Source organism: Vicia villosa, linkage group LG2 (assembly GCF_029867415.1).
Source record: "Vicia villosa cultivar HV-30 ecotype Madison, WI linkage group LG2, Vvil1.0, whole genome shotgun sequence".
In the NCBI taxonomy this organism is placed as follows: Eukaryota; Viridiplantae; Streptophyta; class Magnoliopsida; order Fabales; family Fabaceae; genus Vicia; species Vicia villosa.
Window position 1 is genome coordinate 56,540,640 of NC_081181.1, and position 22,903 is coordinate 56,563,542.

At 42.9% G+C, this 22,903-nt stretch overlaps 1 protein-coding gene across 1 annotated transcript; it reads right to left on the reverse strand.

Annotated features, from left to right (window-relative positions):
- Positions 1 to 15,878: 15,878 nt before the first annotated feature.
- On the reverse strand, positions 15,879 to 19,278 carry LOC131649100 (uncharacterized). The gene is made up of 2 exons (XM_058918845.1): positions 19,123 to 19,278; positions 15,879 to 17,074 (listed from the first exon to the last, which is right to left on the reverse strand). The coding sequence occupies exon 2, from the start codon at positions 17,043 to 17,045 to the stop codon at positions 15,879 to 15,881; it is 1,167 nt and encodes a 388-aa protein (XP_058774828.1). The 5' UTR covers positions 17,046 to 17,074; positions 19,123 to 19,278.
- Positions 19,279 to 22,903: the final 3,625 nt, after the last annotated feature.

Below are 22,903 nucleotides of genomic sequence, written 5' to 3' on the forward strand. Positions count from 1 at the left end.
ATCCGACGAGCGGATTAGGAGATATGAATTTTCCGAGGTCCGAAACCTTACATTCAGCATTGTTTTTCACTACGAAACCTCAAGTAATTTGCAAATCTGGCAACCTTCCTCAAAGAATTGGCTTCCGAGCCGAACACGAAAGTTGTAGATATCGTCAAAACAGTCAGGACTACGCGGGAACTTAGCTCATATCACCTTCCAAATATGACTTGCGAATTTTCTCGTATTTCCACTGTTTAAACCATTTTTCCACACCTTATCTTGATAAACCCACGAAAACTCTTTTTTATTTTTTCCATTTTTGAATGACGAAATAAACGTCATTATTAGCTTATAGCTCCAATAAAGAGGGCAAATTTTGGGGTGCAACAGTTGCCCCTATTCAAACTTCTTGAACCTGGCGAGTGAGAAACGAAAGTTTCGAACCGTTGAGGTGGAAGGAGGTTGAATACCAGAATGAACTCGAAAATTTGCACTCTTGATCAATAGAAGATTCCGTCTTGTAACAAGAAAGAAATGTACCACCCCACAAGCAGGGAGAAAAAACTTCGATTGATCTGTATAATAAATATGCTCCAACTTGTGAAAAAGGAGGAACGGGCACCCACAGGCAGGGGAAACACTTCAAATGATCTGGGCATCAAGAGAAGGAACATCTCGACTGATCTGAGTATCAGGCGTAGCAGATGTCTCCGAACTTGCATCGGGATAGGTGTCTTAAGTCGATCTGGGAATCGAGAGAGATACATCGGTTGAATCGGACATCAACGGGTAACAGGTATCTCTGATCTGGGAATCATGATCTGGGAATCTGGGCAAACATCTCTTCTGATGCAATTAAATCATCAGGTAGATATTCCTACTAATCTGGGAATTAGCGGCTAGCTCCTTCGTAAGACCACGGGGATCCGGAGGCGGTTCCTTCAACTGAACTGGTAATCAGGATAGGAACAATATCTCTTCCGAACTGTGTACGCCGGGGAAAGAATGCCTTTAAACTGATCTGGACATGATGCCAGAAAATAAGTAGGACAATTTTCATCTGAAAGACAAAGTCGATCAGGCAAACATCTCCATCTGATCTGCTGATATCAGTGGCTTGCTCCTTCGTAAGATCACGGGGATCCGGAGGCGGTTCCTTCAACTAATCTGAATCTGAATATTAGGATAGGAACAGATGTTTCTTCCGAACTGTGTACGCCGGGTAAAGAAAACGTCCTCAACTGATGGTTAGGCATCAGGACTGGGCAAACGAATTTCTTCTTCTGAACGAACTAAATCGTCAGGGAGTAGATATTTCCAACTGATCTGATGTATCAGAGGGCTTGCTCCTTCGGAAGATCTCGGGAGATCCGGAGGCGGTTCCTTCAACTGAAAGTCTGATTTATCATGAATGGGAACAAATATCTTCCACCGATCTGGGGGCATCGGGAATAGGAATGTCTTTGAACTGATCTGAGCTGTGTCAAAAAATAAGTAGAACAATCCTCTTCTGATTCAAAATATCAGGATAAGTGCCTGTAATGACTAGGCGAATATTGCTCTATAGGGAGCATTTGAATCTGGATAACTTTCCTGCAGAAAGAAACATATATGATATGATTTATGCATGATGCATGTATGAATGTGCATGGAATAACGTTCCCGAGGAGGAAGACGCTACACGCTTTTGAGAATGTAATGCAAATGATGCATGATTCGAACGTTGCTTAGGGAGGCAACGGATAAGCACTGAATTGCTGAAGAAGTCCTGGAGAGAGAGTACGGAACTCTGCGGGGAGGACAAGATGAGTGACCAGGGGTCACAAACTGCGAGCTGACAAAGATGGATCAGAAATCTGCTGGAGATGATCAAATTTGTACGCGAGCTCTGGCTAGGGAATAACTCCTGTTTGGGGATAAGAACATCCCACTTAACCGCTTGGGGAAGACCCTCGCAACTTCACTAGAGAAGCAAATTCTCGACATACTGGGGATGAGGAGATAAAGGCAAGTCATGATGACAACTTTGATGGGGAGTGATCAACTTGCTTGTATAAGATGCATTCCGCTGGGGAAATCCTAGATGAGAACAGATCCTGCTGAGGATGCATGTGAATCTTTGCTGAGGAAAGAAAACTCAGTGGGGAAGATGAATACTTCTGCAAGGCGAGCTACTGGGGATATGAGAGATCCGCTGGGGATAAGGAACTTAGCATAAGAACCTTTTGTTAAGGCAACTCCATTGGGGAACAAGATGACTCTCTTGGGGAAAACAAGTCAATCTGTTGGGGAGAGAAACACTCTACTGGGGAGGATGAGGAACTCGGGCAAGGAACCACATTAAGAGCTTGCCGGGGAATCAGATACCATCCAATCATGACCCAACTGGGGGGAAGGCATTCCACCGGGGAATAAGACTTCTGGAACATAGAGAATGCATTAAGATGTGCTTTGATGAGGAGATGAGAATCTTTGGAATAAATAAAGTCTCATCCAGATATACTCAGCTGGGGGAATGAGAATCTCTCGTTAGGATGCACTCGGCTGGGGATTGAGAATCTCTCATAGCTATGCACTCGGCTGGGGATTGAGAATCTCTCATAGCTATGTCTGTCAATATGCTGCTGCGAAGCGCTTGCAAGGACGTACCTGCGAGACAAACAAGTGAAAAATGCCCCAGGATATAGCGTGACATCTTATCCTGCCATCCTGGTCACACAAGACTTTGAAGTAATTCCAAAGATTTTATCATTTCTAATCATGTATTGTAAAAGCAATGTAGTTTTCATATGCAAAGTTTAACACAAATCCAGGACGTTTTATGCAAACAAAACAGTAAAAGAAAACAGTTGTTTAAGATAAAGAGATTTTTATTAATTGTGAACAGAATGCTCGTAAAAGAGCGAACACATTTCAGAAGTAGTTCCTAGTAAGAGGTAACCACACATTTATTGGGTACAAGAGAAATGGCAATGCGAAACGGATATCCATTGGTTTCGATCCCGCTATCACTTTTATAACTCCGACGTTCTCATCTCCTTCCTTTGGAAGACCGTACTCCTTAGGATTGATCACTGCCCGATTTAACAACTGATTGGTGTGACGTCACCGAATTTGTGGACCCGACGGGGTTTATGAGAGCCTTTAGGGATTTGAGCTGCCAGGTGCAAACTCAAGAACACAGAGTCTTGCTTATCCCTCGGTCGGGAGCCCTAAACAAAGTGATTGGAATTTGTGAATGCTTTAGGGATTTGAGCTGCCAGGTGCAAACTCAAGAACACGGAGTCTTGCTTATCCCTCGGTCGGGAGCCCTAAGCATGTATGAAGAGTGATTGCCAAGGTGGCATGCAAGATGTAGTCATTCGCTTTTGTCCCTTTTTTGCCTAAGCTGCCCTTTCGGGTTTTCAACTTAGCGGGTATATTTGTTTCTTTTTCATTCTTTTGCCTGATTCATTTTCTTTTCTTTTCTTTTTTTTTCCTTTTTTTCTTTTTTCTTTTTTCTTTTTTCTTTTTCCTTTTCTTTTTCTTTATCAGGTCTATGCGAAGTATTTTTTGACTACATCCGCGTTCACAGGGTGTGGAAAGTTCTCGCCATCCATCGTTGCAAGCATCATGGCACCGCCAGAGAACACTTTCTGCACAACAAAGGGGCCTTCATACGTCGGAGTCCACTTGCCTCGAGGATCACCTTGAGGGAGAATGATTCTTTTAAGTACCAGATCACCTGGTTTGTAGCTTTGGGGTCGCACCCGCTTGTCAAAAGCTTTTCTCATCTTCTTTTAGTACACCTGACCATGTCCAATAGCCGCTAAGCGTTTCTCATCAATGACGTTCAATTGATCCATCCGATTCTGTACCCATTCTGACTCGTCCAACTCGACGTCCTTCATAATCCTTAGAGAAGGAATCTCAACTTCAACAGGCAGTACTGCTTCCATACCATAAACAAGCGAGAAAGGAGTTGCCCCAGTCGATGTACGCACAGAGGTACGATAACCATGCAAAGCAAAAGGTAACATCTCGTGCCAATCTCGGTAGGTCACTACCATCTTCTGCACAATCTTCTTAATGTTCTTGTTGGCCGCTTCAACAGCGCCATTCATCTTTGGACGATACGGAGAAGAATTGTGATGCTTGATCTTGAAGGACTCACAAAGCTCCTTCATCAACTTGTTATTGAGATTCGATCCATTATCCGTAATGATCTTCTCAGGAATCCCATAACGACAGATTATGTTGTGCTTGATAAAACGAGTAATCACTTGCTTGGTAACATTCGCATAAGATGCGGCTTCAACCCACTTGGTGAAGTAATCGATGGCGACCAAAATGAAGCGATGTCCATTAGAAGCAGTGGGCTTAATCTCTCCAATCATATCAATGCCCCACATTGCGAAAGGCCACGGAGAAGTCAAAACATTCAAAGGCACAGGCGGCACGTGCACTTTATCATCATAGATCTGGCACTTGTGACAAATTCTGACATGGTTATGACAATCAGTTTCCATAGTAGACCAATAATAACCAGCCCTCAAGATCTTCTTAGCCATTGTATGCCCACTTGAATGGGTACCAAACTCACCTTCGTGCATTTCCTCTATAATTTTCGAAGCTTCTTCCTTAACAACACATCGGAGCAACACACCGTCATGATGCCTCTTGTACAAAACCCCACCATTGAGGTAGAACTTAGCTGCGAACCTTCTCAGAAACTTCTTATCAGTCACCGACGCTTCGGTAGGATACTCTTGAGTTTCGAGGAACTTTTTGATATCATGATACCAGGGATTACCATCCAATTCAACATCAGCTTCAAAGCAGAATGCTGGCTCATCCAACCTGTTAATGGTGATGTTAGGCGCTTCATTGGCCCATTTCACCTTGAACATGGAAGCCAAAGTAGCGAGAGCATCAACAAGATTGTTCTCTTCTCTAGAAATATGCTCGAATGTGATCTCCTCAAAGTACGGAATGAGTCTCATCACATGCTCCCTGTATGGAATCAGATTCTGATGACGAGTTTCCCAATCTCCATTGATCTGGCTAATGACAAGATTGGAATCCCCATAAACTTTCAAGTACTTGATTCGCAAATCGATCGCAGCTTCGATACCATAGATGCAAGCTTCATACTCAGCCATGTTATTAGTGCAATCAAAACAGATTCTGGCTGTAAACGGAATATGAAAACCTGAAGGAGAAGTAATTACAGCTCCAACACCATTCCCGAGTGCATTAGAGGCACCATCGAACACGAGCGTCCATCGCGATCCTGGTTCGGGTCCTTCCTCTGGTCCAGGAATGTTACAATCTCTGATATACAGAACATCCTCATCGGGAAATTCAAACTTCATCGGCTCATAATCTTCGACCGGCTGATGCACAAGATAATCCGCCAACACACTACCTTTGATGGCTTTCTGGGCAGTATATTGGATATCATATTCAGTCAAAATCATTTGCCATCTGGCTACTCTTCCGGAAAGAGCGGGCTTCTCAAAAACATACTTGATAGGATCCATCTTGGAAATCAACAAGGTGGTGTGAACCAACATATACTGCCTCAGCCGGCGAGCAGCCCACACCAAAGCACAACAAGTTTTCTCGAGCAGTGAGTATCGGGATTCACAGTCGGTAAACTTTTTGCTAAGGTAGTATATTGCATGCTCTTTTTGGCCAGACTCGTCATGTTGACCCAACACACATCCCATTGAATTTTCAAGAACTGTGAGGTACATAATCAAAGGCCTTCCTGGAACTGGAGGCATTAGTATCGGAGGTTCCTGCAGATACTCTTTCACTTTTTCAAATGCTTTTTGACAATCATTATTCCACCTGGCCGTCTGATCTTTTCTTAGCAATTTGAATATTGGTTCACAAGTGGCCGTAAGATGAGAGATGAATCTAGCAATGTAGTTCAGCCTCCCTAGGAAACCACGAACTTCTTTTTCTGTTCTCGGCTCAGGCATCTCTTGTATAGCTTTTATTTTTGCAGGATCAACCTCAATACCTTTCCCACTAACAACAAAACCCAACAGTTTTCCGGATCGCACTCCGAAAGTACATTTGTTTGGATTCAACCTCAGTCTGAATTCCCGGAGCCTTTCAAACAATTTCTGCAAATGAACCAAGTGCTCTTCTTCAGTGTGAGACTTTGCAATCATGTCATCGACATACACTTCAATCTCTTTGTGAATCATGTCGGGAAAAAGAGTCACCATGGCACGCTGATACGTTGCCCCTGCGTTTTTCAACCCAAAAGGCATAACTTTATAGCAGAAAGTTCCCCATGGTGTAATAAACGTTGTTTTCTCCATGTCTTCTGGTGCCATCTTGATCTGATTGTACCCAGAGAAGCCATCCATGAAGGAAAACACTTTGAAAGGAGCAGTATTATCCACCAACACATCAATATGGGGAAGAGGGAAATCATCTTTCGGACTCGCCCTATTCAGATCTCTGTAGTCAACACACATCCTGACCTTTCCGTCCTTCTTAGGTACAGGAACAATATTCGCAACCCACGGCGGGTAATTCACAACTTGCAGAAAGCCAACATCAAACTGTTTCTCAACCTCTTTCTTAATCTTCTCAGACATATCTGGGCGAGTCCTTCGGAGCTTTTGCTTGACAGGAGGACTATCTTCCTTGAGAGGTAGACGGTGTACCACAATATCTGTATCGAGACCAGGCATATCCTCATAGGACCAAGCAAAGATATCCGCATACTCTTTCAACATATCAATAAGCTTCCGCTTCACACTGTTCTCAAGCGCAGCCCCTATCTTGACTTCTCGGACCTGTTCTTTAGTACCAACATTTACCATCTCGATTACCTCTTGATGCGGTTGAATCGCTTTCTTTTCCTGTTTCAAAAATCTGGCCAACTCATCGGGGAGATCACAATCTTCATAAGCTTCCTCCTCAGCTTGGTAGATCGGATTGTCAAAATCATAATGAGCAATAGCGGAACTGTTACCAATGGAATCCGTGGTGGTGGAACATCTGCATGATTGATGTTTTTATTTTAGTTTTATTTTTATTAAGCTATGTGCAAGTGTGTGCAAAAACATTGCCATTTAAAGAAAAAGTTAAAAGCAAGACAAAGAGCGAAACATTTGAATGCAAAAACGTCCTTTTATTTCATGATTAACTATGAAAATGCGAACTGCATGGCCCTACAAATGATTCACTACGCCTTGGGCAGAACGTAGGAATTATGTCATGATAAGAAAAGTAAAAACAAGGAATTTACTCCTGAGCTTGTGTAACTTGGATGACATCTTCGATTGTCCAGTTACAAGGCATCTCTCCAGGAATACTTGGACGAATCCAGCTATCAAAGTCACAATCACTATCCACTTCTTCACCATTGACAATGGCGTTAACCTGACCGTCTTGAATGACACCCCCACTCACGAACTTGATCGGGCTAAGGATACTAGACTTGGGCGATGCATTCTGCCTTCCAGGATTGAAACCCAGACCACTCTTGTCAAATTTGGGGCGCACATCAATTACTTGCCCCCAACCTTCCACTCTTCCAGTCTCAACGACAACCTGAGCATCTTTCAAAGAGGACATAACCGTTTCTGGCTTCATTACCTCATAAGGAGGGGTTCTCACAGCGTTCACAGCTTCAAACGCTTGAAACGGCGTCTCATGTATTTCACCTTCGATCTCTACATATCGGAAAGAGGACAAGTGACTCACGATATAATCTTCTTCACCACAAACCGTCACCACTTTACCATCAACCGGATATTTCAACTTCTGATGAAGAGTGGATGTCACAGCACCGGCTTTATGAATCCACGGTCGTCCCAACAAACAACAGTAAGCAGGTTGAATATCCATCACATAAAAGGTTGTAGTAAAGATCTGAGGACCCACTTGGATTGGCAGATCTACCTCTTCGAACACAGACCTCCTTGAACCGTCAAAGGCGCGCACCACCAACTCACTAGGCCTTAACTCCACACCAGCATAGTCAATTCGCATGAGGGCCGACTTGGGGAGTACATTCAAAGAAGACCCAGTATCAACCAAAACACGGGACAAAGTCGTCCCCTTACACTCAATCGAAATATGCAAAGCCTTGTTATGGTTTCTCCCTTCCGGAGGAAGATCACGATCCGTAAATCCCAAACCATTCCCAGCGGAAATATTATTGGCTACCGCCTCTAACTGATTCACAGATATTTCATGTGGGACGTAAGCACCATTCAGAATTCTTAAGAGAGCATCTCTATGACCTTCTGAACACATCAGAAATTGCAAAATGGAAATCTTTGACTGGGTCTGACCCAACTGCTCAACAACCTTGTAATCAGACTTTCTGATGATTCTCAATAATTCCTCCACATCCTTGGAAGACACAACACTATCAGGTGCCCCACTCTGAATCGGAGAATTCTGGACATCAGGCACTACTTGTTTTCCTTTGGCCTTAGCCAAATCATCTGCATTGTTTTGAACAAGCTGAGGGGAGAACACCCTACCACTGCGAGTGATCCTACCAGTATCGGCGAAATTATCAGTGTTTGCAACTGAGGCCTCAACAAGCTTCTCTTTAGATGGCTCGCCTTCCTCCTTCGTGCCATAGTAATATACATCTGAACCATAATGCCAAGGGATGGCCTTCTCACTCTCATATGGAATAGGCCCTGGCACAGTAATCATCAACGCTGCTGGTTGTTCCTCATATGGGATACTGACAGGTATATGAATAGGTACTTGGATACATATTGGAACAACTGGATCATAAGGAATTGAGATCACAGACACTTCACCATCCTTACTCTTCGCACCTCTCAACCTTCGATAGAACTGAAGAGGATCCTCATCAATCAGCTTTTGTACCATACCTTTCAAATCATCTCAACCTTCGGGTTGACTTTTGCACTTCTCACAATCAACACCACAGCCCGGGAAGATACCGCTATTGATCAGATGTTGCTTCACAGATACCAGAGGAAAAGTCAAACAGCTCACATTAGATACAACATTTATCTCTTCACTCTCAATGGCATTCACACCCGAACCTCCGTGAGCAGGCATCGGATTATTGACAATATTGGGTGTAGGAGTGAACTGAATTATCTTTTGGTCCAACAAGTGAGAAGTGCAAAAGTCAACCTTCGGGTTGACTTTTGCACTTCTCACAATCAACACCACAGCCCGGGAAGATACCGCTATTGATCAGATGTTGCTTCACAGATACCAGAGGAAAAGTCAAACAACTCACATTAGATACAACATTTATCTCTTCACTCTCAATGGCATTCACACCCGAACCTCCGTGAGCAGGCATCGGATTATTGACAATATTGGGTGTAGGAGTGAACTGAATTATCTTTTGGTCCAACAAGTCCTGGACTTTGTTCTTCAACGCAATACACCTCTCGGTATCATGCCCAGCAGCACCTGAATGGAAAGCACATCGTGCGTTCGCATTGTAATTCAGAGATTGTGTGTCCGGAGCATTCAAAGCATCTCTCAAAGTAATCTTCTCAATCTTGAGCAAATGTTGCAACACTTGAGCATAAGTCATAGGAATCAGATCAATCTTTCTGTGAGGCCTAGTCCTGGGAGGATAGCGATCATTACTGGAATGTTGTCCCTGTTGTTGTTGTTGTTGTTGTGGTACTGGGATCATGACAGCATTAACCTGTGAATTGCTTCTCCCTGAACCCCTTCTTCCATATATGGCATCCGCATTTCCTTCTTTCCTTCTGGCATAGCCCTCAGTTTGCTTCTTACCACCAGCAGAATTAGAAGAAGCCCCCAACTGAATTTTCCCCATCTTTAGACCCATCTCAATTCGTTCGCCATATCTCACCATTTCAGAAAAGTTAGCTGAAGCACTGCAAGCCAAGTAATAGTGTCCAGACAAAGTACTGGTGAACATGTCAATCATCTCACGTTCAGTCATCGGTGGCTGAACTCTTGCGGCTAACTCACGCCATTTCTGAGCGTACTCTTTGAAAGATTCTTTAGACCCCTGAACCAAACTCTGCAACTGGGTCCTGTTGGGTGCCATATCGACATTGTACTGATAGTGCTTAATGAAAGCCTCCACAAGATCTCTCCAAGAATGGATATGGGTGCGTTCAAGTTGAACATACCACTCCAAGGAAGCTCCAGCCAAGCTATCCTGGAAGAAATGCACTAGAAAACCCTCATCCTCAGAATAAACTGACATCTTGCGATAGTATGCTTTGACATGAGTCATGGGACAAGTCGCCCCATTGTATTTGTCAAAAGATGGAACTTTGAATTTTGGTGGGATCCTCACACCAGGAACCAACCCCAAGTCATTGATATCCATGCCTAACACCCCTTTGCCTTCAACAGCCCTGAGACGTTCTTCAATCAGACGATACCTCTCAACTTCATCATGTGCACCATCAGCACTATGCCTTGACACCTGGTCAAAGTTCTCAACATTGAAATCCAAATTACCACGATTCTGATGATCTCTCCTTCCCAACAGACGGGACGGAGGTGGAGGTGGAAACCCGTGATGCTGATTGAAAGGATTATAGTGCCCTCCCACGTGATCAAACTCATTCGGATCATGGTGATCGTCAATTCTACCAGACACATCATCAAACAGCCCTAGATGTCCTCCATTCTCATTCCTTCTGGAGTTCTCGACAAGAACCCGCAAGTCATCCTGCCCCTTGGTCACATTAGTCAATGCTTCCATAAACTGCGCCATCTGCGCATTCATCTGCTCTGTCAATTGAGCTCTCATCTCTGCCATTTGTTCCTGAATCTGTTCCATCTGCCTTCTCTGATTGCTCCTAGTCGGATACGGGTGATTAGCCGTCTTAGCACTCCTTCTGATAACAAAATAGTGAGACATAAGATATAAGACCTGCAAAACCTGCAAATACATGACATGTATGATATATGAATGATATGCATGAAATGTTTGTCAATTTTCAGGTATCCAAGAGTTCATCCCACTTCAGATAAGACATAGAAACCCTGATACCAAATATATTTGAATAACAATCCGCGCACGAGAATAATTCAGCAAACTGAGCATACTTCATTCAAACATAACTGAGAATTTGAATTCGTACAAATAAAACACATAACCGTGTCACAATGTGCTCATATAGCATACAAAAGAAATTCAGAACATCAAAATGCAACCCCATCCAACAATCCTGGACATGGGCGACAAACATCAAGAATAAACAGCCAATCAACTCCATGGCAACACTAGGATCGCCTGGTAATAGGATGAGCTCCTCCATCTCCTCTCCGCTGGGATCGGAGGCTTGCGAGCTCTTCTTCAAGTCGAGCTGACTTGGCTTTCTCTCCCATCAACCGTTGTTCTGAATCCTGCATCCTTCTCTTGCTATTGCTTTCAGACCTTCGCAACTTCGCATACTCCTGCAGTTTTCGGTACAAGCTTTCTTCCATCAAGTCATGAGATCGCCTTTGGGCACGTGTCATGCTTGAACCTTCACCTTGCGCATGCTTGAGCTTACGAACCAATTCCGCCTTTTCGCGATCTTGAAAATACCTCTCCAAGCCAACCTCATTGTCCTTTGCTCTTAGTTTGATGTTGTCCGCTTCAGCTTGAATATAGAGTTCAGCCGCAACTTGTCGTACCCCAAATTTGTCCGACCCCTTATTTCTAACTCGCTTAGACTTTGCATTCATGTGCATACCTCCGTTAGGTCATCATCATATTGTACATAACTCATGCATTCATTGATCAAAATTTTTTTGCATTGGATCAAGGACCTTGGAAATTAGGGCTTCTAATCCACTCAAGTCTAATTCATCTGGCTATTCTTTGAGTATCAGATGGGAAATTATGGTTTTAGCTAATAGTCAGTGTAGATTTCCTTCTCATTAATCTACGAGGGCTAGTCCTCATCCAATTTCATCAAGGTGGGATCAGGGCCTTTCATCTGAGGGTTTCTTTGAGATTTTTAAATTAGGTTGTGCTCATTCCTTTGATTATGAATCCCCAAATACTTCAAGCACAAGTCATCATGTGGATTACGGTTGAATTGGTGGATGTGACATAATGCCTTCGTTTGTTGGTTTGTGTTACAAATGGGAAGAATAATTGCAAAGTGACCTGAGGTTCAAATACTCAAAGCAACCCGACTGTGGTTTAAAAGTTGGAAGAAGGTGACTCAAACACGATTTAACAATTAATGAATTGGGAGCATCTACTAAGGTCTAAACATCATTCATGTTCAACCATTATCATCCAAGTCTATCATTACATCAACAAAAATCCATTACAAAAAAGGTCTATTTCGCTTACAAGTTGAAGCCCAAAGAACTATTACATTCAAGCTATTACAAGTTCAAGACCATTCAAAGGGCCAAGTCGCAAATATCATTCACCATTCATCATTCAAAGTTATATTACAGAATTACATTCACAAATTCATCACCATTCAATATAGAGTACAAAACCAAAAGAAGGAGCATACAATTCAGAAAAAAGAGTTTGTTTTAGAATGGAATTTATCATCGAATTTCAAAAGATTACAAGGCTCCATGGTCATTCAATTTCAAGATTCCATTACAACCTCACAAGTACATTACCAAAGGAAATTTACACAAGAAGAAATTTAATCCTAATGTTTTGCTTTCTTCATGCTTCCACTTCAATCATCTACGGATCACTTGCTGCCCCAATGTTGCTTTAGGCTCCCATCATGACTATGCTGCAAACAAGAAAGAGAAGAGGGATTAGTACATGGTTCATACGAAGTCCCTAATCAAAATAGCAGATGAAACCGGCTCAGTCCTCAAAACGAGAAGCTGACAGAAAATACAAAAAGAAACAGCTACAGTTCATAATCTCCTATCTTGTCCATACTACACACAAACAAACCAGAAACAACTCAAATAAACCCCTGCATAAACCATACAGTTCAACATACATTCATACAACATACCAATCAGCATCATTCAAAAACTCACACTGCATACATTACTAATTGTAACTGTCATATCCCGTCTTTCCCAAAACAAGCTCCTAACTGTCCAAGTTACTAAACCTAACAGAATTGCCAACTGTCCTAACAGGTCATAAAACCTCCTAACTGTTTTCTAACAATTTCAACCTTTAACTAGCTTCCAGAAAATCAGTTAGCATAACCAGTCCTACCCTTTACTAACCATTCTTAACCACCTTTAACAGAATTCCCTATCCATAACAAACTTGAAACAGATTTCCAACAACCAAAACAGAATTCATAACTAACTTTCCCCCCACCTTTCAGTTTCAAACTATCCCTAACAAACCTATAACAACCTCTAACTGAATCCCTAACAGATTCTAACTAACAGAGATTAACAGAAAATCAGAACCATAACTAACTTTCACAGATCTAACCACTTAATCCTCACCCTCAATCTCCTAACCGATTCTCTCTAATCCAATGGCTAACAATCCCTCTCATCTAACTGAAACCTTTCCCTCCATCAACCTATATATTCAAACCTCTCCACCATTCTTCGGGGAACACACGCTCATTCTCTCCTTCAACCATGACATAACCTTCATCTTTTCCCTTCAACTCTCTCTGCAACTTTCACTCCACACGCCATTTCCACCTTCCACAATTCACACACGCATCACCTTCAACCACCCTCACTCTCTTCTCTCTTCGCCAAGCCATCATCATTCAATCTTCATCTTCCTCACCCTACACCAAAGCTCTGAACCGTTAGTGTTGTTAGAGTTTCAACCTCTGAAACTCTATACAACTGAGCTCAGCCACTATTTTCCACCGCGACCCCTACGACACTCTACTCTCTCATCGTTCAGCGACTCCATCCACTCTCCATAGCCTCTCAGGATCTCTCCGCAGCACACAACAACAACATCTCACTCAAAAACGACACAGGCGAATTCAAAGAAAGAAGAAGGACGTAGAAGAAGAGCAATACGGAGAGTAATAAACGAAAAGAGAGAGGAGAAGACTTATTTACCTGAGTTTCACGGTGGTCGGGAATCTCCGCCACCGCACCGGAAGTTCAAGTCGCCTAATCAGGTACGTCCGAAGCATTTCCTTACCCCTCTCTACGCGTTTCCATCCGATTAGAAGTTCTATCGCTCCAATCGTTAGAAATCTTGCTTGAATAAGTGGATCCTAAAACTTAGGGTTTCTCTTTGGATTATTCGATCCCGTTATGTTGGGAGTCTTTTGCGGAATCTAAGATCGGATATGCGATTAGAGCATGAATTTAGGTGGGATTTGTGTTTAGATCGTGGTGATTAGAGGGATTTCGAAGGCGGCGACGGGGGAGGAGTTCGCCGGAAATCGCTCCGGCAGGGGAAATTGAGGATGAGATAGAGATAGGTTGGTTTGTGAAGCTGAAGAGTCATACGAGTTAACAATGGTCCTAAACGCACCATTTTGACTAATTTCCTTTATTAATTTATTTTTGTTGCTTTAATTCAATAATAAAAAAATCTGAAAACAATAATAAAATGGACCAAAAACAACACTATCTTAGGCCATTGCAAATCATCACTCCCCTTGGCCCATCACGCAACTTTTTTGTTGCAAGAAAATCTGTAATAATAACTACCTCGGGCCACGAATTTCTGTTCTCTCACCCCCCATGTGGCCCATTGTTCATTTTTGGAATTATTGTAACAAAAACCTCCTGGGCCTCACTTTCCCTGGGCCTGCGCCTTTACTACTGTTATACCACCATTTTCAGCCTACACACCCCTCTGAGCCCATTTAGTTCCTTTAGAATATAGGTTTTAACATAGTTTTCCTCCTTTTTTAGTGATAAAAGAATCAATAAAACCCTTAAAATTGTGTTAGACTTTTAGGTTTTTTTAGAGTGTGATTTTTAGTTTAATTGGTAAAATTTCTCACATTCAAAAAACTCATAAAAATAGTAGTACTTTAGTTTAATTTTGCACTAATTCTTGGTTTGTTTCTTCCATTTTTCGCATCATTTCTATGTTAAGTTTGTATAATTGTTGTGTGATTTTGTTGCTAGCTTTCGGCCATATTTTTGGCCTATTTTGTAGATATTCACATAACTTTAGATTTAGACTTGTAAATAACAATTAGGCTTAGAGATTAGGCTAGTCCCCCACTTTTTGCATTCTTTTTCTTTTACAACACAAAACATCTAAAAATACTTGAATAAAAATCCCCATAAAAATACAAAGAAAATACTTAAAACACTAATAATCAAAGTGAAAATTCTTAAAAAGGGAATGGAACCTTGAAACATCCCTTGCTTAAGGGAATGTTCGAGTGCTTGGATCTCCCTTGCTTAAGGGTCCCATTCAGGCGTAAGTTCCCAACTTCTAAAAAACACAAACCAAAGAGTAACTCGAGTTTCCCTTGCTTAAGGGATTTCCTCGAAACGCTCAAACTCTCTCTCTCTTCTCTCCTTTCTTAAGGGCATTGTTATCTCCGCTCCAATGCATCCTAGGCGATCCCTTATGCAAGAGCGCGAGCGTTAACTCCGCCCAACTAAAAAACACAAAAACAAACAAAACTATGGAGCCGAACTACGGCGCTCTGATTCCTGAAAAGGATACGTAGGCATCAAGTTGCGGGGCTTGAACGAGCACATTTGTAAATATTCCTTCTTTTCCCCGTATTTCTTTTGCATTCATTCGCATCTAGGTTTTAGACATAGTACACACCCTTTAGATAGAAACAAACATAGGTGGATACCATCGAGTACGATGGGCGCGAGGGGTGCTAATACCTTCCCCTTGCGTAACCGACTCCCGTACCTTGATTCTCTGGTCGCAAGACCCTGTTCCTTCCTTTGTAGGTTATCCAGTATTCCTTTCCCTTATGGGATAAATATATTGGTGGCGACTCTGTTCATTTTTCGCGAGCGTGCGACGCAACTGTATCAGATTAAACCACGGGAGGTTGCTCATACAATGGACATGACCTTGCAAATGGCAACAATAGATTTGCCACTCTTGCTTCAACCCACTTTCGGTAAGGACCCATAGCAATAGGAACTTTCTTGCTCAAAGTATTCTGATCTCTCTTGTGAACTTTGGTCCAAGCATACGCTATCTTTTCTAGCTCCAGAGAATCTTTACCATCAGCAAAGTACACTGATTCAAACGCTTCTACATCATTCTGAGCCCTTTCCATTGCATATCCCAATTGACGATAGGCGAGTGTGGGATTGTAACTAATGCAACCTCTGGTTCCCATGAGAGGAACGTTGGGATATTGACCGCAACTAGTGATGATGCTCCAAATTTTCCCCACACAATAGTTCCACCTGATGTCATAAGATGTGAGGTTAACAATCCTATCTGACCACTTAAGAGAACCCTTCTTGAGCACAAAAGGTCCTCTCACCGGCAAATGCAACATGAACCACTGATACAACAACGGAAGACAAGAACCAACAAAATATCCTCCCTTCTTACTTCTCGAATAGATCGAAAAATAAGCGTCTGCAAGCAACGTTGGCACGGGGTTTTTGTTCATAAAGACACAAATCGCCGCCAAACTCACAAAATTCTCTCTTGAAGGGAACAAGACAATACCATAAATCATGATGGCAAGCAAACGACTAAAATCAACCCACTGCTCCTTCTTCGCCGCATCCTCAGCCCTACTGATCAAAAAGCAAAGATAGAAACCAGAAACACCGCCCGATGACTTCCAATTTCTTTCCACCTCCTTTATACCCATGTGAAGAGCTTCAGCTATTTTTCCAAATCTCACAACCTCAGGAACTCGAATGAAAGGTACATCATCAGTGATTCGGATGTTGAGTATGTAAGAAAATTCCTCGAGTGTTGGCACCAGTTGATAGTCCTGAAATGTAAAACACCTCAACTGTGGATCATAGAACTGAAACAGGGTGATCAAAGCCATTGGATCGAAAGATGTTTTGAGGATGGAGAGCAAATTGCCATAATCATGATTGAAGTCACGGAGAACCTCCCCTTCCAACCGAGAACTCAAACCAATCAACCCCGAAACATCAATATCCGGAATCTTATAAGCTCTGGTGTGCCTTGTACGCTCCTTGACAGTATCAGTGGGAATGTCCATCTTCAACTTGGGTGAACTCCTGAATATCCCTGAAAATATGACATGCAAATGCTTATTATTATACATTCTTTTTTGCGTTTCTTTTGGAAATAAATATGCTATGATGCAAAGTGGTGGGACTTGTTGCCGCCCACCAGGCATTCTGGACTGCCGGTAACACTCATAATACAGAGCCAAAGGTTCGGCCCCCAAATGGTATACCACACGGAACACAGAATGTCAATGCACAGAACCAAAGCCCGTAGTCAACAACACACTGGAGCAGAACACAGACTACCACTCGAACAAGAACCATAGTACCCCACGGACAGGAACCAACAGTACACTCGAACAAGAACAGCGGTAACCCTCGAACAAGAACAGCGGTAACCCACGAACAAGAACAGCGGTAACCCACGAACAAGATCCGAAGTCACCATCAATGTACCTGTTAAGCAATGATTGATTCCCGCCCCACTCACGGGTAAATCTAGGCCAAGGTAGGTCAAAAAGCCAACAGAGGATCGAATGTAGGCGCTATCATACGATATTGCCTCATTCCACCAAGCTCTGCCCGTGGATACGTGATCAGATCAATCAGGCATACGCCTTCTGTCCGTCACGGCCACTCTATTCCTAGTTCCTATGGTATCACTCATAGCCTGGGTATTGGGCCTCTTACCTCTTGAAACACCCACCCACAGATAGAAATCCAGACAGTCCAGAATATGATGCAGAAAAGTAAAAGCACACATAGAATGCAATGCAAACAGGTAAATATGCAAAGCAGTAAAAACACCCAAAGATAAACACACAAGCGCTAGGATCGACTCGCTAGGTCCGGACCAGCAACAGGTCGAGACGTCCCCAGCAGAGTCGCCAGCTGGCGCTACCGCGAAAATTAACAGAGTCGCCACTAACATATTTATCCTGAAAAGGAAGGGAATGCCAGCAAACCACAAAACAAAACAACGGTCTCACGACCAGAGAAACAGGGTAAGGGAGTCGGTTACGCGAGGGGAAGGTGTTAGCACCCCTCGCGCCCATCGTACTCGATGGTATCCAAGCTTGTGTCTAAAACTATGGGTGTGTAAGCAAACTGCGCTAATCTGGACTAAAATGCATGCAAAATGTAGGGAAAAGAAAGAGTTATACTCGCACGGGCCCTACCCTGCTGCCTACGTATCCGTTTTGCGGAATCAGAGGTACCGTAGCTCGGCTAACTAATTTTTGTTTGTTTTGTGATTTTTAGGTGAACGAGTTACATTCACACTCCGCTGCTCGACCTTTGGAGACTTATGCTTGGGAATGGAGCAGAAATAACAAGCTCTTAAGAAAAGAAAATCAAAGAGTGTGGTTTGTGTTTTAAAGAATGCATGAGGAAGACCTAAGCTAAGGGGGGAAAGCTTGCTACCTAATGTTATCATACAAAGGGTACAAGTCTAAGCTAAGCTATCAACCTACGAGGGAAAAGGGGAAGCACACAATAATATCACACAAACGAGCATCCGCTCGTAAAGCAAACAAAACCAACGGTACTGACCGAATGGTAGAAAAGCGGTCCCGCCATAGCCAAGGGGAGCAGCTCAACCCAAGTCAACCAAGCATTAGACCTCGCGAAAATGATCGGGCCATAGACAAGAGGGCGAACCCTTCTCAGCAACCAAGCCGTCACGGATCGTAAAGGAAAACGGTGCGTGCGTACACCGAGCATCAACGTCGAGCGACGCGAGCTATAAGAAAGGCGGGGGTCCGGCTGCATGAACCCTTTTCCTGACATACTCGATAACAAGATCTTGTGCAGGTTTAGAAGCGAGCAACGCGAAGCGTGCGCATACCAAACAAACTCGATGAAACTAGGCAGGGGTTGATTGCTAACCCTTCCCGCGTGCCTTCCATGAGGACTTAACAGAGTGCCATAGAGGACTTATTACACCATGACTCCCTGCCGCAAAGCACAAATATAAACACACCAACAAAAACAGAGCCTCTTTCGAGGGCTTGGCCAGATGCATGTCTAGGTCCTACTTCTCATGTTATTGGATGATGCGAGAAAGCGATAAAGTGCGAGAAAAGTAAAAGGAAACGGGATCAATACCAAACGGATGATGATCCGTAAACTAAGGCGAAGCAAAGCGAAGAAAGTAGAATCCCGCAAGCGAGCTAGCAAAGCAAAAGCAAATAGTCAGCACACCGATTAGCCACAAAAGTGCACAACGATCAACGTATGCATCAAGCATGATCACAATACACCTGCAAGAGGAACAAGCAAACCAAACAAGCAGATATAAAGTAATAGTGATCGTGTCTCCCGGATGAGAACACGATACGAGTGAATAGGATCGTGTCCGCAAGTGAAGCGGAACACTCGGGTAATAATCGTCAATCAGTGACTATCCAAAGGCCTTGCACACTAGCACACAAGTTAGAGATAACAAACATCGCAATCGAAATTGCGTTATTACCATAAAACGAAAGGAAATCGACAAGTAAGTAAAACATGAAATGGATAATGAAACATCAAAGAGAAATTAAACAGGGATGATCTACAAATTAATGAAAACAAAACATCTAGCAAGATAGTACGTCTCATAAGCTTTCCGACGATATAAAGAACGTGCAAATCGGAGTTACGAGTAAAAAGTTATGCAAGATTGAAGTTATAACAGAAAACACAAAATTTGCACACAGGAACCGGTTCCTGCATAGGACAACCCGGTTCCCCATATAAAAAACCAGAGAAGCAACATTTCAGAAAACTGGGAACCGGTTCCCACCTAGGGACAACCCGGTTCCTGGTACAAAAAGACAGAGAATCAAAATTTCAGAAAACTGGGAACCGGTTTCCACCTAGGGACAACCCGGTTCCTGGTACAAAAACACAGAACCATGCAAATTTCAAACAGCTGGGAACCGGTTCCCACCTAGGGACAACCCGGTTCCTGGTACAAAAACACAGAGAATCAAAATTTCAGAAAACTGGGAACCGGTTCCCACCTAGGGACAACCCGGTTCCTGGTACAAAAACACAGAGAACCAACAATTTTCAAACAGCTGGGAACCGGTTCCCACCTAGGGACAACCCGGTTCCTGGTACAAAAACACAGAGAATCAAAATTTCAGAAAACTGGGAACCGGTTCCCACCTAGGGACAACCCGGTTCCTGGTACAAAAACACAGAGAACCAGCAATTTTGGATTGAGTGGGAACCGGTTCCCGCCTGGGACAACCCGGTTCCTGGCGTAGCAAAACAGGTTTTTATGCATTTTTAAGGCTCCGGAGCCATTCGCACTCAATCCAAAACCGTTTCCAACTTGAAATTAGAGCAAACAAACATTGAAAATTCATGCTATAAGTAAATCCGCGAATCAAGTGAGTCACATATCAATAAACATGCTAAGTGCGACGCGTCAAGTAAGGCAAATATTTAGCAAAAGCACTACACATGCATTTGTGCAAACACTTTGAGTGCGACACAAGTAACATACATGAACATCAACAATTAAGCACACAAAATCATCCAATAATCACGGATTCGAACACGAATATCACAATTCATCATCAACGAGCAACAATTATATGCAATCAACATAAAATCCAAACACAATTCTCATGAACACGACAAATTCGAACAAAGTATGAACAAATTCACCGATCAATTATCAATTAATCAAGAACAAGAGGTAGATCAAGATCTGAATTCACATAATAATCAACAATTAAGCACTTAGTTCGAGATCCGAAAGCTTACCGAATGAAGATCTAACCGAAGTGCAAACACGAACACGATGCGAACGCGAACACGACACGAACGCGACACGAACTCGAACGAAATCCGGAGGGAGAGGGAGTGAGGGCGCGCGAGATGCAAGGAGAAGAGGAAGAGAAATTCGAACTTCGATCTTGATTCTTCAATCCATGTTCTTGATCTTGATGAAGATTGATGAATCTTGATGGAAGTTTTATGTAATTTGTGGTTTTGATCTATGAAAATTGAGAGAGAATTGAGAGAAAGTGTTTGTGAAGAGAATTGGTCAATGGAAATTATGAGAGTCCTCCTTTGATTTGTGAAGAGCAAAATGTTTATATATTGTCAACGCGAAATGTCCAAATTGCCCACGGTGCGTCTTACTTTAGCTCGTTTTTAAGGAAACTCGGTTCGACTCCGAATTCCGGAACGAAACCAATGCCACTGTGAAGATGACCAAATTCGTGACTCATCGCCGCGAGAATCACCTCAATCCGATAAGCGATGAAGAAAATACGCCCGTTTGAACGACGAGAAACGCCGATTCATCTGGTGCGACTGTGCAGAATTTTGTGAGTACCGCTCAAAGAACTCGATGAAACTCTATCTTCGGCTCAAAATCTGAACAAGCATGTGTGACGAAGAAACGAAGCTAACGAAATTTCTGAGAAAATGCCGCCAGAATGGACTTCATACGATAAAAATCGAAGAAGTTACGAATTTTCAAACTCGGCGCGACATACTCGAAAACACACTTTTTACCGGAACAACGCGACTATCCTTAAAATTCTGGGAATTTTCCATGCATAATTGGCCTTCGGTCTGAACATACGAAATCTTGGTAATGATGGTACGGAGCTCCAGTTAAATTTTCAAGTGAATCCGACGAGCGGATTAGGAGATATGAATTTTCCGAGGTCCGAAACCTTACATTCAGCATTGTTTTTCACTACGAAACCTCAAGTAATTTGCAAATCTGGCAACCTTCCTCAAAGAATTGGCTTCCGAGCCAAACACGAAAGTTGTAGATATCGTCAAAACAGTCAGGACTTCGCGAGAACTTAGCTCATATCACCTTCCAAATATGACTTGCGAATTTTCTCGTATTTCCACTGTTTAAACCATTTTTCCACACCTTATCTTCATAAACCCACGAAAACTCTTTATTATTTTTTCCATTTTTGAATGACGAAATAAACGTCATTATTAGCTTATAGCTCCAATAAAGAGGGCAAATTTTGGGGTGCAACAGCTGCCCCTATTCAAACTTCTTGAACTTGGCGAGTGAGAAACGAAAGTTTCGAACCGTTGAGGTGGAAGGAGGTTGAATACCAGAATGAACTCGAAAATTTGCACTCTTGATCAATAGAAGATTCCGTCTTGTAACAAGAAAGAAATGTACCACCCCACAAGCAGGGAGAAAAAACTTCGATTGATCTGTATAATAAATATGCTCCAACTTGTGAAAAAGGAGGAACGGGCACCCACAGGCAGGGGAAACACTTCAAATGATCTGGGCATCAAGAGAAGGAACATCTCGATTGATCTGAGTATCAGGCGTAGCAGATGTCTCCGAACTTGCATCGGGATAGGTGTCTTAAGTCGATCTGGGAATCGAGAGAGATACATCGGTTGAATCGGACATCAACGGGTAACAGGTATCTCTGATCTGGGAATCATGATCTGGGAATCTGGGCAAACATCTCTTCTGATGCAATTAAATCATCAGGTAGATATTCCTACTAATCTGGGAATTAGCGGCTAGCTCCTTCGTAAGACCACGGGGATCCGGAGGCGGTTCCTTCAACTGAACTGGTAATCAGGATAGGAACAATATCTCTTCCGAACTGTGTACGCCGGGGAAAGAATGCCTTTAAACTGATCTGGACATGATGCCAGAAAATAAGTAGGACAATTTTCATCTGAAAGACAAAGTCGATCAGGCAAACATCTCCATCTGATCTGCTGATATCAGTGGCTTGCTCCTTCGTAAGATCACGGGGATCCGGAGGCGGTTCCTTCAACTAATCTGAATCTGAATATTAGGATAGGAACAGATGTTTCTTCCGAACTGTGTACGCCGGGTAAAGAAAACGTCCTCAACTGATGGTTAGGCATCAGGACTGGGCAA